The 17327-nt window shown below is 35.0% G+C and overlaps 1 protein-coding gene across 2 annotated transcripts; it reads left to right on the top strand.

Moving 5' to 3' along the window:
• The first annotated feature begins 10590 nt into the window (after window positions 1–10590).
• On the top strand, window positions 10591–16925 carry LOC113773173. 2 transcript variants are annotated; one of them, XM_027317781.1, is made up of 3 exons: window positions 10591–10897; window positions 11779–11846; window positions 15902–16925. In XM_027317781.1, exon 3 carries the CDS (start codon window positions 16098–16100, stop codon window positions 16701–16703), a length of 606 nt encoding a protein of 201 aa, XP_027173582.1. In that variant the 5' UTR covers window positions 10591–10897; window positions 11779–11846; window positions 15902–16097; the 3' UTR covers window positions 16704–16925. The 2 variants fall into 2 exon arrangements, with proteins under 2 accessions (XP_027173582.1, XP_027173646.1); XM_027317845.1 differs by lacking the exon at window positions 11779–11846.
• The last annotated feature ends 402 nt before the right edge of the window (window positions 16926–17327 follow it).

Consider the following 17327-nt stretch of genomic DNA (forward strand, 5'->3'; position numbering starts at 1 on the left):
GAAAGTATAGGTTCTAACGGTATTCCTGCCCAAGATACTCTCATGACATTTTCTTTGGTAAGTTCTCAAGTGGTGTATATTCATGGTAATATCTATGAAACACTTGGGATAGGTAAGTCACTTTCATTTCTCACATCATTAGATCATGTGGCTTTGGCTATAAAGTCACCATTTAATGATCCACCACGGCCTAAAATGGTGGATTATTCGTTAACTAAACCTCCTTGAAAAATGAGAAGAAATAGTCAAGCTATTAACTTTAAAGAAGCGCTTATTGGGAGGCAACCCAATGTTTGTTTAAGTTGCTGTTACTTTGGAGTGATTTTATGTTTAAAGTATAAGTTTGAGTAATTTTGTTGTTTTTCATTTGTAGGTTTTGGAAAAGTGACCAAATGAGGTGAAAAAGGCGAAGTTTGATCAAAGATCTCAATACCTCAAATTCAGTAATTGTGGTTTTTGATGCATTAAAGAGGTTTAGAATGCATGTTTAGATCATTTTACATGTGCGTGAATGGTTTATTTTGACATAGAAATGATCTAGGGTGTATTTTGAATAATTGGGGTCAAACTGAAAATTACAAAAATTCTGCAACAAGTGCAGATTCAATGGATCCGAGGCCTCGGATCCACTTCTGCAATCAGAATTTTTTTTTTCCAGCTCACTGGCCAGAATCCGGCCGACAATCCGGCCGGATATCCGGCCAAAAATCGGCCGGATTCTGGCGATATTTCAGCTTCAAGAGGAATCCGTGAACGGATTCCTAACAATTCCCCTTCCTTTCTTCTTCAACCTACACACACACTCACTAAAACACCACTTCACCATTTAATCTTCAAATAGCCTTCACCAAATCACTTTCTCCCATCTTTTAGAGTGAATTTCATAGTACATATTCTTTCAAAAACAACTCTAAAGTGGATTCAACCTTACCAATAGTTAGGGTTGTACTTTCTTGAATCACTCAATTGAGGTCAAATTGGAGTAAGTTTCTTGGGGGTTTTCACATCATATTTATCACTTAACATCACCAAACCAATTTGAGGTAACAATTCTTCACCTAACTTTGTTATTTGAATTTTGCCATGGTTGAATATTTTCTATTTTTAGGCAAATTTTTATATGTGAAGTTAGGTGTATTTATTTGAGCTTATTGATGTTATTGGTGATTGTTAGTGATAAATATATTTTGTGATTTGCATTTATTGTATTTATTTGGTGAATTCTTGCTAGTTTTATGCTTAATTTGGCTTGGTAACAAAGTTGCATATTAAGTGGCCAATATAGCATTTTAATTAGCTTAGTGGGAGTTTTTGATATTCATGTGAGTAATTTAGATTACCTAATGAATGAAAAGGTGCTTGATTGAATGATTTTGTGAATTCTTAGGTAATTCTAAAAGAAGAGGTGAATTGAAGATGACCTTAATTGATGAAATTCATAAATGCACTTACAATTTTTGTGGTTCAATAGTTTTTAGTATTTCATGAATTCTCATGAAGGTCATTTATATTTTGGTTTGGTGTGTTTGCCTCCATTTTGAGATTACTTTTGTACTTGAAGGGATTTAATCATTGATGACAAAATGTATAAATGGAACTTATTTTGTTCATGATTGTGGATTTTTTGTGTGAAATTAGCTTCCCTTTGCTTTGGATACTAATGCATATATTTCATTAGCAAAGATTAGCTCATTTCATGTTTTTATCCCATGAACATTGTATGGTTCCACATGCTCGATCATTTTTCCTTTTTCCTTGACTTGCATGTTTTCTTCTTGTTGATTGCAACCGTTTATTTTTAAGAAATTTATTTGTTTTGATTTTGTCTTTTTCAGGGTGCAATAAGTGAACTCTCCATTCTTTCTCAAATACGGTTGGAAATTCATCACATTGCCATGGATTTGGATCGCGCAAGTCATAAGGGGAGTATTTTCTTTTACTCTTTATTTATTTTCCTTTTCTCACATTGAGGACAATGTGAAGTTTAAGTGTGGGGGAGGAAATATTTGAACTTGCAAATACTTTCTATGTGATGATATTTTGTGGATTTAAATGCTTAGAAATGTTGGAATTGTGTTTGAATTATTTGCCATGTGGATAATTTGCTTGAAATTGGGTTTGTTGGCAGGGAGTTTTCATCCATTTATAAGGAGAAACTCTGTAAAAAATTTTCTAAAATCTTTTCCAATATTTCACTATAGCCCAAAAGTTCTTCAAATTTTTGCATTTTCATTCAAAAAGGGCAAAGTATTCCAACCTTAAGTGTTTTATTCTTCCAATTGTTGAAACTTTATGTGTATTTTGGAAGGTTTAGTCCTCATTTAACTTGAAAATGATTATTATGCAATTAGGATTTTTACATTTTAGAAAGTATATTTGGTAAAGTGAGGAAAATTATGCCTATAATTTTACATGTTTAATGAGATTTCTTCTCTTTACTTAATTTTATAAGTAAGTGATTGATATAGTTGATAAAAGGTTATACTCCTCCTTTGATTATTCTTATATATTTTCTAAGAGGGAATATCTATTTATTGTCCTTTATTTTTAAAAAAAAAAAAGAAAAAAAAAGTAGAAAAAAAAGAGAAGAAAAGAAAGTAAATAAAAATTGTTCTACTCCAATGATTCTCGTACCGAGTAACCGGGGGTTGGCATCTACAAATGTCGATTTTCGCGTAAAAAGGTACTTGAATTAAGAGTATGCATAGCAACTTGAATAAGTGAAATGTTGAGTAACCGGGGATCTTCACCTAAAAGTGTCGATTTTCGCGTAAAAGACATTCTCACTATTTAAGTAAAATTAGTATGAATAAATCCCTCTTAGTTGTAAAATTTTGAGAAAAAGATGATTATAGGAGGAGGAAGGCTATAAATCGACTATGTGATTTGCTTATTTGTGAAATTAGGTTAGGTAAGAGATTAAGTTTAACTTGTTAAATTAGGGTATAATTATCTTTCCTTTACTTGATATTATGAGTATTTAGTGTAATTTGAATAATTGTATAATGATTATTTTCAAGTCTTGAGGAATCAAATTTGACAAAGTGCATATATTGTCTCACCTCTTGAATCATTGTAGTTGATTATGTGTGAATTGCTTGAGGACAAGCAATGATTTAAGTGTGGGGGAGTTGATAAGTGACTAATTTACGTAATAATTGTATGATATTTTATATTATTTTTAGTCACTTTTGTTATATTATTGGAAGAAAATGAATTATTTTGGCTATAATTGGTGAAAAATGCTTTTAAGTGATTAAATGAGATTTTTATCACTTTTTACTTGGATTTTGTGTATTTTGACCGTTTTGACACATTTCCGTATTTCGGCTATAACTTGAGCTACAGTGATCGGATTGAGATGATTCTTGAACCAATTTGAAGATAAGAGATAGATATACAACCAGTTTGAAGGTTTTCTAAGTCAAAAAGCCGAATTACAGTAGCTAATTTCTACTGGTCGAAACTGGAACAGGGTAGTGAGCAGGTAAGGGTATTTCGGTCATTTCTCAGCCCACACAAATTCAAATGAGGTGATTCTTGAAGCATTGGAAAGATAACTCAAAGGGCTACAATTTTCATGTTTTGATCAAGAGCTAAATCAGCTTTTATCATCAAGAAAAATGCAGTTGAAATTGAGTCAAAATCGGAACAGAGCTGGAAATTGAACCAGAAGTGACCAAATGGTCACTGTATCAATCCGGCCGGAATTTGGCCGGATTTAAGGCCGGATTTCTGGCCGGATTGTGGTCAGAAAAGGCTGCTCTGTACGCGTAAAACTCAATTTCACCTCCACCAACTCACATGTGATGCTATACATGTGAGAAACATTCCCAGCTGTAAAAGGGAGATGTAATCCTCATTTCTTGACCACCTTTCATCATTAAAGAGCCAAATTCATTGCAAGAATGAGGGATTGGGGATCCAACAAGAGAATAGAGAGAGATACGGGAGAAGCTTGAAGTTGCAGAAATGTAGCTCTTTCATCTCCCTAGTGTTAGTTTAGCTTAGTATAGAGTAGTATAGTTTGTCCATTCTTGTTTATTATCTAGATTAGGATGAAGATGGAGGATGAAGAAGACAAGGAAGAAAGCTCATGTGACAAGGGTTGTATTCCTTCCAAACTCTTTATCTTTTGTACTTGATTCCAAGTTTAGTTAATATACAAGTTCTGGATTTTGTGTTCAATATGTGTATTTAAAGTTTAAGCCTTGGGTTTGGTTGAACTTTCTATGATTGTTAGTGTTTATTATTTGGTTGTTTGATTGCTATGATTTGAGCAAGTTATTTAGCACTTTGACTCCTTAAATCATGATTAATCTGGTACCATTAATTATGATTATCTAAGGTGTTGTTTCTGCAATGAAAATTGAGATTTAACACTAGTTCAAGAAGTGCTAAACATAGGGAGTACACTCACGAAAGTAGAGGTGCATCTATGTGGTTTTAGTGATTCATTTCATGTAATTTCACTGAAGAAATGAACTTGTAGCTAATTTCATAACCATGAGAATAGGTATGGATTAGTTATGAGTATAATTGATTCACTACGAAAGTAGGTTTCACATGTTTAAGGAAATTACACCATAACTAGCCTAGATAGTAGTATTCAATGATCCAATTATAGCACTTGCATGAGTAGTTAAGGATACCACAACCTAAGGAGCTTTCATTTGTTATTTTCTTGTATAATTTCAGTAGGTTTTAATTTGTTATAATTCATTGATAGTCTAAATAATAGAGAAACTTTAGTAATACCGGTAATTGTTCACTCTTCCCTGTGGGATCGACCCGATATATACCCTAAACTACTAGTTGACCTGTATACTTGCAGTGAACGGGTGTAATTCGGTTATTTTTAACTTGTACGTATGTTAAATACCCGTCACGTTGTTTGAGAATGGTCAGCCCTTGAGCAGTCTAGTCATCTTGCCTCTACTGATATCTACGCTAAAGCAACCCTGGATCGTCTCACGAACTATGTATTGAAGAGAAAAAGGTGCTAGCCTTCTTACTCTTTTCGAACGTATATCTTTTCTCTCTCTCGTATGTGACGCTCACAGCCTCAATTTTTTTTTTCCTCCCTGTATCTGTATCTCAGCCCAAAAAAAAACAATTGGAGAGAGAGAGATATATATATGATAAGATAGAATGATGAGTCTTCTTGTCTAATTCAAAATCAAAACAATAAGACTTCTCATCACACAAGACTCTATCTATCATTATCTGATAGATAAGAGATAACCATTTACTCTTATCTGCTCAAATTGGCTTGGGATTAATTTTCTTTTAAAATTAAACCCCGATAATTTACATAGTTTCAATCCAGGATTAAATCTCTATTGCGTGTGACCAATAGGTCCCGAATGCATTGGTAATAATTAGATAAAATAAACGACTTTATTTTATCATAACTGATAATAAATAATTAATCCATAATTATAAATCACGAGCGGTGTCTAGCAACACATCGCGATTGCCCAATTATTCGGAATTAGTCAAGGGAATTTGACCTAACCTTTCCGTGAAAAATTACCGTGTAATTATTATCCTTTCACCAAAGATATCCAATTAGTCAGGAATAAGGAATAAGTGCCAATTCCCTGATGACTAATTAAATTTTCTAGTTCCCGAAATTTACCCTTAATTAGGTTAAATTGAAGACATTCTTCAATTTACCTAATAGTCGACTTTAGGGTTAATTTCTCACTAGTGGCCATCCGGATATCAACTCCTTCTATCAGAGTGGTAAATCCTATCTTGATCACTCATTTTCTTTACGTGCTTCACACTACATCCAACTTCTACACTTTAAGGTACTCTCAAAGAGTAACATGTAGTTAGAGTCAAAATGTAGTGATTCCCACTCAAGATTCTATGGTGATCTCAAGTCGTAGGATTACTTACACAATTTTTCACTAGAGATACACCATTGGCACTAGATAGATATCCTAACGGGATCTCTAAACGGATCACTCCAATGCATTTGTACTTTTCAAATCATCTACACATTAGCCTAAGTATCTTCATACCATAGTTGATGAGAACAACCACTAATTACATTAATTAGAAGCTAACTGTGTACTAGTTTTACCGTACTAAAGATGTCCTATTTCATTAGTACAAAAACTAGGGAATTTTAATAATATTACTATAAATGCGATTGATATCTCATAGTCACCAACTCTTGTGACTATCATCACATTAGTAAATATTCTAAGGACTTTATCGGTTGTATCTAATATTTAACAGATAAATAAGAAATTATTAAAATACAAAACATATAATAATGAATGTATAAAATAAAAACAAATATATTGTTTTAGGGCATACATTCCAACATATGATTGTGAAGGAATGGAAGAGATAGCTGCAGATGACCATGGAGTAGGACAAGGAAGAGAAGAAGGCATCCAATTGACTTCAAGTGATGTCACTGCCACGGTCATCCTTCCAAATTTAAGGTGGCTGAATCTGAATAGGCTGCTGCAACTGAAGAACATTTGCACGGCTGCCATGATCTGCGATTCAATTAATGAGATTGAAATGTTTGGTTGTCCAAAAGTTAAGAGGCTGTCTTTGCTTCTTCCCACCACCAACGGTCTACCATCTCCTCCCAGCACTCTTCGTAAAATCAGGGGAGATGTAGAATGGTGGGAATCATTAGAGTGGGACAATTACTGCGCCAAAAATGCCCTTGGCCCATTTTTTACTACACAGTGTGAAGTCCATTTCTTTGTTGGAAACTGTCTGTTTGATCAAAATCCTGACTAGTTCTCATGTACGTGTATTCTCCCCTTCCTCAAATGTTACCAACTATCCCCTTCTTTGAGCTTCTTTCCCCAAAATGATCTGCTTCTCCACTAGCATAGAACTTGCTATTGTGTAGGAATCAATATTAGCACTTTCCGTGTTGAGCTCAAGGTTTTTTTTTAAAAACTTTCTTGAGGTGTAGACCTGCTAACACCTACTGAATTATTCTGATGGGAAAATGGATTTAAGTACATCAGTTTCTCTTTCTTTCCTTTTATTTATTTTGAGTTCAATGTCGTTATAAATTTCTCTGTTATTTTCTTTTCTCATTTTAAGCTGTTGCATGTTCTCTGTCTTTCTCCTATTTCTAGTGAGGCTCAAGTTTTCCTCTGCTAACTACCTTTCCTATGACACTGAACTACGAACTGCACCCTTTCTTATATTCATCCATATAGTCTACTTCATACAGCTTTTTAATTTTTTCTTATTTCTATAAATATAAATATTTTATTTTCTATCCCTTTCCTTCTTGTTTGTTTCTGAATTTAGTGTCTTTATTAATTTATTCTATGAATGAGCTGATCCCTATGTTATTTTCTTTCATTCATTTCCTGTTGTTGAAAGTTGTCTTGTTTTTCCCCTTCTCTGAAGAGTCTTTCTAGATAAAGTTACAGGGTATATATGTTTGCAATTGTTTAAATTTGTAATTTCATAGTGAGAGCCACAATAAGTTGGAAGGAAGTAGAATTACAATGTAATTTCCATGATTGTACTTGTGTTAGTATCATGGATGAATTTGCTTTCTGTTTCTGACTATACCGATCAAGTGTTGTTTGCCAATATTTCTCAGGTTACTAGGTAGCCACAAAATTGCTGCTGCAAGAGAGGTGATTTGCAAAAAGAAGTGTTAACTGAACCCTTGTCTACCGGTGCCAAATTTCCTTTCAATACATGCTTCTTCCTTGGGTGTATTACAGCAGTTGACTGTTTTTGATCAGGTCTAGCTTTATATTCCTAGCTTGATGATGTTTTTCTGTTCTTGAATGTAATTGGACAAGTGATCCTATTTTTTGCAACTATTCCTTTAATATCAACAGAACTGTTTTGGGCTATTATGCCAAAATTTTTAGTCCCATTGTACTCCAAGAATGTGATTTCACTCTATGAATTTAAACCTTTTTATGTGTGCTTTTTCTTGTTTTCCATTTCAAGAAATTATCCTCCCCAATTCCACTGATAATTCTTCAGCTAAATCCCTTTCATTGGGGTTCAGACTTCAGATTGTATATGCATGTTAAAACATTCAAATCTTCTGCAGCGTTAAGTATCTACATTTAGAATCATTGAACAGATAGCTTTTACATCAACTTTTCCACGAGACTTGAGCCTTCTATATCTGACTTCTTTGGCAGCACTTGTCTATGAACAGATCAAACCTATGTGAAGGATATTAATTTTTTGCAGATTGCACACCATGATGATCCACAGATCTATGAAAGCAAAAAAATCTCACATGTTAGGAAAAGTGGCCTAAGGCAGTAAACACACAGGGGTACAGGGGAATGCAGACTTTTTGGATGAGACGCCCTTACAAGAGGTTATATAAATTGCTGGAGATGTTAGCAGTTTTCAACTTCATGCCAGGCTAGGAAGGAAAGTTTACTGCTTGCAAGTCAGTGATAAAGCACTGCTCTTGCAAAGTTAGAAATTTCAGTGATACCCAAAAATACCAGAGGGCAGGTTAATCATGGAGTTGGATGAAAATAAGGATAAGACACTCTTAGCTTTAGACGAGTCAAAAAAGTTTATTATCATGCATACCATAAAGACACAAGGTGCCTTTCTTATTGTTCATCCTAATTACGTCTGTTTAACTTGTAGCTAGAAAGTCCTCTGAGTACTCTGTTTGCAGCTTGAAACAGGGGATGACTGGCAAGCCATCGGAGCACGACATGGGTACCGTCCCTTATCCTAGCTGAGTCATCAGGCAAGATGGGACTGCCTCAAATGTTTTCGTACTACACTTTGTCAAAGAATGGTTAAATCAATTACGGCGTGTTTGGCAAACAAGTTTTTGTAGGGGTGGCAATTTTCGACACGACCTGAAAACACGACACGAACCTAACACGAAATTAATGGGTTTGGGTTGAGGTTTCGGGAATTCGGGTCAGAATCGGGTTGGACCCGATGAACCCGAAAAGAAAACAGGTCGATTTCGGGTCAACCCGTGGTGACCTGATATGACCCGATATGACCCGTTTACGAATTAAAAATAATTTAATATCTAACTAAACTAAGTTATTCTTTTTTTCAAAGGCATTAATTACTTAATCCTAAATGAATTTATTTAATTTGTGTGAAGTTGAAATTATTATATTTGGACAAATAATATATTATATTATTTTTTACTTTTATATTGTTTGGGATAAAACACTTTTACGGTGTTTAATTTATTTTAGATTTGGTTTGGAATTATTTATTTAAATTTTTATTACTTGATTATGTAATTAGTTTTGTGAGAAATTGATTTTATTAGAAATTACAGTGATAAATTAATAAATTAAAATTAAGTTTCGGGTCGACCCGCCAACCCGTCAACCTGAAATTTTCGGATTCGGGTCAGCATACCTGACCCGTCACGGGTTGACGGATCGGGTTCGGGTCAACAGATTTTCTGACGGGTTGACCCGAACCCGACCCGCCAACCTGATTTGGACCCGAATTGCCACCCCTAAGTTTTTGGCCAAATTTATTTGTTATAAATTTTTAATAATTTTAGAGCATGTAATCTTAAAAAATTTCTCAAAGTTTTTTTAAATTATACATTTCAAAATATTCAAAAATTTAAACACTTCAAAAATTTTTCCTACAACTTCAACGTTATGATATAGTAAAATTTTAGACAAGTACTCAGAAAAATCATTTGTCAAACGGGGCCTATATTTCCTGGCGCACACCCCCAAAATCTACAAATTCTAATCCCACAATTCCTAACTCCGTGTGCCGCTAAACTTTTTCAAGAAATGGAGGAATTTCCTAGCTAATAGATTTCCCAACACTTTCAGTTAAACAAAGTCACGGGAGGTGACAGAAACACTATGGGATGGGCATTTAGGGAAAGAGCAACAGCAATCAAGTCCAACAAGAAGCTGAAGCTATCAAGGTTGCTTTGGTGAAAGCAGCAGAACAAGGATGATGGAGGATAATTAAAGTTGATGCCCCAAACGAACGACCGTTGGAACAAATTCAAGGCAAGAAAAATATGGATAAGTGGACTGCAACTCTCGTGCAGGATGTCTAAGAGCTGAGTACTTAGTTTTACAAATGCTCCTCTTATCTAAATGACTAGGGGTTGCTTCCCACGCAAGGCGTGGGAGCTTTAGACCTGTTAGTAAGCTTCTCTGCCATGCAAAAGCAATATATATTAGTTGATAAGAGGAGTTAAGTGTTGATAGATAAGATGCTTGGTTGCTGATACAAGACAAATAGGAGCAGAGAGGTTTAGCAAGTATATAAAATGATATTAGCATTAGGAAATATTGTGAAGATGTAATTTTTTTATTTCTTTTATTTATCTGTTCATGGTTCAATGAAAAGGTAAATTGTAAATTCAGAAGGTATGGAGTTGAAATAGTCACAAGCAATTATGCAGGAATGAGTGAAGAGAGAAAATTGGAAGAGAAAAGGAAGCGAAGATATTTAATACGCAATGTATAAGCAGAATAAGCACGGTACAATGATTGTGGATGAGCAATTGCTTTGACTGCGAAACTAATTTAAGATTTAACCAATCAGCTGCGAATTGAACACGGGCTTTTCGGTCTTGGGTCCTGGGTCGTGGGTCCTCAGTTCGCAAATAATTTGCGCATCTAATTGCTTGGTTTCACTACGCTTCACTTCAGAGTTCAGAGCTTCTTTGCTCTGCATATATAGAAATTCGGTCATATGTACGAGAGAGCGAGCGGGGAACAGAGAAATAGAGTGACAATGGTGAGGATATTATCCATGGCGTCGTCGATTAAACCTTCGCTGTCCTGATTTAGGTCTGCGGCTGCTGCAGGGCTTCCTTCTCGCTTCGCTGTACCCTTCGGTTCGTGTTTCCAGAAGTCTTGTCGCCCTCTCAGCTTATTGCATCTTGGCAGTGGTAATATTTTCAGTATGATTTAATTTGATTAATTTTTTCTGTTCAAATTCTGTGTTTTTTGTGCGGCGGGTAGCCGAGGGGTGGGAAATTCATCCCTTTCATTTCTCGGTCGATACTTTGGCCGAGGGGTCAATTTTGTTATCTTATCGATGATTTCTAAGGAATAGGGTTTGAAAATAGGGAAAATTGAAATCTGATTGGAAATAGATGAAGCCATATTTGAGCCGTGACCAGACCATCTTTCTAATCTTTTTGGCTGAACAGAGGCGAACCCAAATGACGCTTAACCCATATTGTCACTTCTCATGAACGTGAATATTGGAGCCATGCCACTCTGGTTCACGACAGCCATGTCTGTACGTTTTTTGCACACATCTATGCCTGGTGTCCGCTGTGTGTAGTGTGTGCAGGGGAGACTGGGCAAGGGAGAAATGAGAAGAGGGGAGTGTGAGAAAGGTGAGAGAAAAAGAACATGGCTGATAGATCCACAGACAACATGGGGTAATAATTCACAACAGTGAGTTACAACTCTCAACTGGGAAGCAAGATAATAGGTTTTTTTTTTGGGGTGAGTGGAGCTGAAGAGCAAAGGTAATAGTTAATTACAGGGAAAATACATTACTTGCAAACTAATGGTGAGCTTTATAACGTTTGTGTCATGATAAAAACGTTTAAAATAAAAATTAGGCACTACCGTGGATCTGCCAATCACATAATAATCTGTGAGTAATGCCTGTAATAATTGAAAAACTTTGAACGTATGATAGATCTATTGTGACTGAATGTCAAATGAAAATGGTGTGTTTTTCATTCTTGATTACAGAAGTAGATAAAAAATGATGGAATATAACTCTGCTTTGTCTTTTTGTTTCTCATGATAGCTGAAGTGCTAGAGCATAAGCTAAGGAAGTATATGAGCAGATTCCAGTACCAAGATTGGCTAAAAATAGTAAGAACAACAACTGCAGTTACTTTGTTATGTTTTGTCTTTCAAAGCAATTTATGGATCTCGTTCATAGCATCCTCATGCTTAACCAGAATAATTTTTTCCAATTACCTGAATGCATTAACAGTGGAATCACTCAGGTCATTGTTATAAAAGCTTCTTCATGAATAAAATCAATTACATCTGATGTTAAAGGCTTCAGCAATAACATGTGTATTTTAAGGTTAGCAACTCAATTAGATGAATTATTGAATCTGTGCATATTCATTGATTCTTGTAGAAGGCTAGAAAAAGTTAAGAGCAAAGACATAATATGAAAACTTGTTTGGAGAAGTAAAGGTTTGGTGTCAAATTTTTATAGTCCAGAACATAAACCATAAGTGCGTGCCAAGCCTGAATGTAAGAGAAACTAACTAAATGCCAAAACTGCTGTTTGCCTAACATCGTTGCTTAATTCTGATGCAGCAAAATGTAAACCAAGACTAAGGTAGGTACTATGCTGAATAACCTGTAGGAGATGATTTTTAAAAAAAAGTAGAAAAGTGGAAACATAAAAATAAGTACTTCTTTACATAATGCAATAAGACAAATACCAATGTTTATGTTTCTGAATATGGGCTGCCACCACCAGCAGCCTCATTCTGTGACAAGGAGCCATTAGTGATTTTCGTTGTTGTAGATGGCCGCTGTCAATAAGTTGTAGTGCTGTTGCGCTAAACTTAGTCCAATTTGTAACTCTGGTGAGCTAGTTGTGACAGTTTAAACAAATACAAAATGTTAGATAGAGATAACTACTTTTATCATTATGCAGCATATAAAACAATGAGGAAAGTAGGTGCACAGTAGCATGTTTGAACTGGTCCATTTCAGGCCTATTTCACAATTGGCCCAAACTCACTATTAAACACAATATACACATTATTACATACAAAACATACACTTTTAATGTAACCTTTAATGGATCAGATTCTAACTGGATTGAGCCAAATGACACCCAGGCTCTACTCATGTTTAAATCGAGTGTTACTGATGCAATCATACTTTTCTCAAGTTGAATAGGCCGAACTCATGCCAGTTAGACCTATTGATAGTCCTAATCATACATATTATGGTAGGTATTATATTATATATTTTAGTGCATATTATAGTATAATTTGTACTTAAAATTATATATATGGATGGATGTGGTGTGTACTTAAAATTTGTATTTAAAAAGTGTGTGTTTGTGCAACATTAAACTTTATATGCTAAGAAACATCAACTGACACAAAATGCATCACTAAGCAACTTAATATTTTTCAATGACTACAAGATGTTTTGAGTCCTCTCCATCATAGAATCAGTATTCTCAGTAACGCACCATATTGTCATAGTTGTTTATCATACAATGAAATATATGAGCATCAAAAACTTGATATCCGTTCCTATGATTGTGCTATGATATCAAAAACTTGATATCAAACTTTAACTTTTAAACAAAGCACCATATTTTACAAATGTTTTGAAAACTAACTTGACTCTCAATTCCTTTTCCTCCTTGTAAGTTTTGGAATTTCCCCTTGGATAAAAAAATTTTCCCCTTGTAAATATGGAATGTAAAGTAGTTAATGTGGGATTTGGAGAAACAGCCTCTGATTTAATTCTGAAAACTGAACTTTGTTCATGTGAAAAAGTTACCAAGCATACAAAATTTGAAATTGAGAATGCTTGCTATTTGCTATTTGTCTTTGATATTTTTTTCATTGTAATCAAATTTGATTTACTAAATGTCATTGAGTGATCGTACTCAGATCTTATTTTGAACTAACTAACCATGTTTTTAAACTATTATGCACATCTTATCTTGTGCTAACTAAAATATTATTTCTCATCTTAACAGATTGCTTTATTGTGTTGAGAATTATGAAATGGAATCTCATATGCAAAAAGCTAACAATTAGTCAAATGTTTCAAAGAAATCTAGGAAACTGGGAAAGCATCTTGGGAAGAAAAGAAAAGAAAATAGGAAAAATGTCTTACTTATTATAACTATATAAGAATTGCAATGTCAACTGTATGGAAGTCTTCGAGACAGCATCCCTTTTATTTTTGATAACTTTGTAGCATAAATAGTTTCCTTCAGAATATTGATTACCCTCTGTTATCTGAATATCTTTCTTGGGACTGGAAAGTTAGTCCCTCATTTTCAAAAGATAAGCTTGGTGTTCATTCTCTACAAGGTCAAATGCTATTTGAAATCCCAATAAACCATCATTCTTACTTTTTGTTCTTAAGAGTTTCTCAAATACAGCAGCAATGTCTTGTGGTCTATCCAAAAACATGAGAAGCTGACATATGTTTAAATAATCAGGTGACATATGCATTAAAGTAGTTGAGGTTAGAATTTCTGAAGTTTTGACATCTGATAAACTTGGACCAACATTTTTTAGAATTAGGAATAAGGTTTAGAAGAATGAATTAAATAGATATAATCATATCACGCTGATATTTTCTAGAGTTGACAAGATTGTGACTGACATGATTACAATAGTATAGGGTCACTTGAATGTTGTCAGTTTGTATAAGTATTTGCTGAAGCTTATCCAATCTCTGGTATTTTATATCTATTCTCACAGGTTATTGATATCTTTTGTTAATTATATACCTAGAGGGAGTTTCAAAAATGAGATAATGAGAGAAAGTTTAAATTTATAGTATAAATTTTTGGTGCTTTATTTGTCTCAGCAGCCCTAGTCTTGAGATCAGGACGTTTGTCTATAGCTTTAGCTGAGATAAAAGGATATAGTAGAAAATAAAGTAAGACGTGTGGGGCATGGTTAAAAAGAAATGCTGCAAAACAGTCCACTAACATTCGGCTAAGCCTTGCAAGAAGCAACAGCCAGTTCTAATAGCTACAAGAAAAAGAACAGCCAAAAGGCTTGGAGGACAAAAATTGCCCTGAAGAGAGCAAACGAATTGTAATGAACACTAACCCTCCAAACGACTTAGCTCCAAGAAAAAGAACAACCAAAAGGCTGCAAGGACAAAAATGGCCCTGAAGAGAGCAGATGAAATTGCAATGAACAGGAACCCTCCAAACGTCTTCTTATAAGATATAAAGATATTATTAGCATTTCTTCTGGTTCTGTGCGGTCACAGTAGTACTTCAAGGATATGGTTTTAAAAAAGCCATTGTATCATTTCTTGCTACTTACCCGAATTGTATCATTTCTTGCTAGGACTAAATAAATAGTGATCACTAAATACAGAATTCCTGAGTTCTATTTCCAGTGATCACTAAATATAGAATTCCTTCTGCTGTCTATTTCCTAAAGTTCCATTCTAGAAACTTTGAGCCAACGGATTCTTGTAAGGTGGAATTAGGACTAGGCCACTAATGAATCCAGTCAGGCCGCGAACTTGGTCAACACCAAATTCGAGTTTGAATTCGAATCGATCAAGTTAGAGTTGTTAAGACGAGTCTGAGTATAAAGATACCTGACTCATTGTTTCGTTGAGCTGACTCGATTATAAATATTTTTAATGTCAATTTTAAAATTATGTGCATGTCTCCAATATTTTGTTATTTATTAAGGGAAATATCTATTTTATAATTTTAAAAATTAAAATCAATAATTGCTTACCTAAGTAGCACCATAATTAGGCATAAGTAGGAGGATAAATATGGCATAGCCAAATGGATGCAAAGGTAACCTTTGCAAAAATTTACCAGTTTGCTCAAGTATTTAAAAAAAAATTAAGCGTCAATCCAGTAGAGTCAAATTCTGTTGTGCTGATTCATTAAAGGGATTTGATAAAAATATTGTAAATTTTACTAAATAATAAGATAGGAGAGGAGAAGACAAAATAAATTAAGGGTCTGTTTGGTTGGACGGAAAATATTTTCTAGAAAATGTTTTCCTAATTTGCCACTGTTTGGACACAATCTAATTTGGGAAAATGATTTCTGATGAAAAATAACTTACACCGAGGAAGGAAAATAACTTTCTTATCTATTATTCTGAAGTTATTTTCCTTTCTTAAAAGCACGGCCTAAAGGCATTCTTCCACTTCGACAGATGCCCATTCTCAAGAATCTCAACGATTGAAGACCATCGATTGAAGACTCATCGGCAGATGCCCAATGGAACGTGTAAGTTATGGATTTGCTGCTGGAGATTGGGTGCGATTGAAGGCTGAAGGAAAGAAACATTCACCAGTAGGTATCCTTCATCTAATCAACCGTGATGGAGTGTAGCTGCTGGATTTATAGGAATGGAGACACTTTGGAAGGGAAGATATTCAGAGCTCCAGATAGCAGAAACTTACTGTGTTGGGCAATTTGTTAGGCTGAAGTCTGATACATTTAATCCTCGATTTGAATGGCCCCGAAAAAGAGGTGGCGAGTGGAAAACTGGGAGAATTTGTCAAGTCTTACCAAATGGGTGCCTTGTTGTTAGGTTTCCTGGTAGGTTGACATTTGGTAATGAAAATAGCAGCTTTTTAGCTAATCCAGCTGAAGTTCAGTGTGTTTCTTTTAGCACTTCTCCTGGAGTGGTGAAAAAGTATCAGCACCTTGAGGATTGTCACTGGGCAGTCCGGCCACTTCTGATTGCTTTGGGTCTATTTACTGCTATGAAGCTGGGCCTTTTTGTTGGAAAAAAGATTAGCAGGTCAAAGATAAGGAAGGGACGGACTAATGTCATATCAGGTGAAGCTCAATCTTTGGAAGGCCACACTGCTGGCAACACGGGCTGGCTACCACCCCAAGTGCCAAACATCATCTTCAGGAGGGTCTCAGTGCACCTACGTCTTGGTAGTTCTCATGCTTCAGTCAGAAGCAATCTTGCCCTTTCCAGAAAAGGCTCCACAGATTTGTAACCTTTGCTTAGGGAATTCAAAGCACAACCTTGCTTATATTTGCAAAAACAAATCCTGTATACATGATTGTTGTAAATATATGTTTGGTGGTTGGAACTATTGCTGCCTTGTTAGTTCTTGTCCATATTAGCTAACGCCTTCTGGTTGTTTATGGTATTTCATTGTGTTTGAAACTGCAGAAAGGCTCCTTTCTAATAAACAGTTTTTGGCCCTTTCTTCCTCTTAGCTGGTTTATAACGTCCCAAGTCTCTTTTCCTTGCGCAATCCCGGTTAATTTTGCTATCTCGTAACATAGTGAACAGAACAGAGCTTTTCTACCCATTCTATATCCTTCTTGTAGGTCTTCATGTTGTGATCTACATATAAAACTGATTGATACATGCTGCAGTATTGTATGCTATGATCCTTGCCTTCCTGTGTTGTGAACGCAATACCATAGCATCTTCACTGCTAGTATGGTTGCTTGATGCTCAGACGAGTTAACAAAGTGTCTACTTATCAGTGTCAATAGCAAGACAGTTTAATGTTGAGCCAAATGGTAGGGGCATGTTCATTGATGCTAGACCGCTACAATCTCGCTGGTTACTTTCTAGTGGGTATGAATAGGACAAGCAAGCATCCTTT

The sequence above is a fragment of the Coffea eugenioides genome, chromosome 1 (assembly GCF_003713205.1).
Source record: "Coffea eugenioides isolate CCC68of chromosome 1, Ceug_1.0, whole genome shotgun sequence".
Classification (NCBI taxonomy): domain Eukaryota; kingdom Viridiplantae; phylum Streptophyta; class Magnoliopsida; order Gentianales; family Rubiaceae; genus Coffea; species Coffea eugenioides.

Coding starts and splice junctions, on each gene's coding strand:
- LOC113773173 (XM_027317781.1), top strand. CDS start 16,098: ATGGAGACACTTTGGAAGGGAAGATATTCAGAGCTCCAGATAGCAGAA.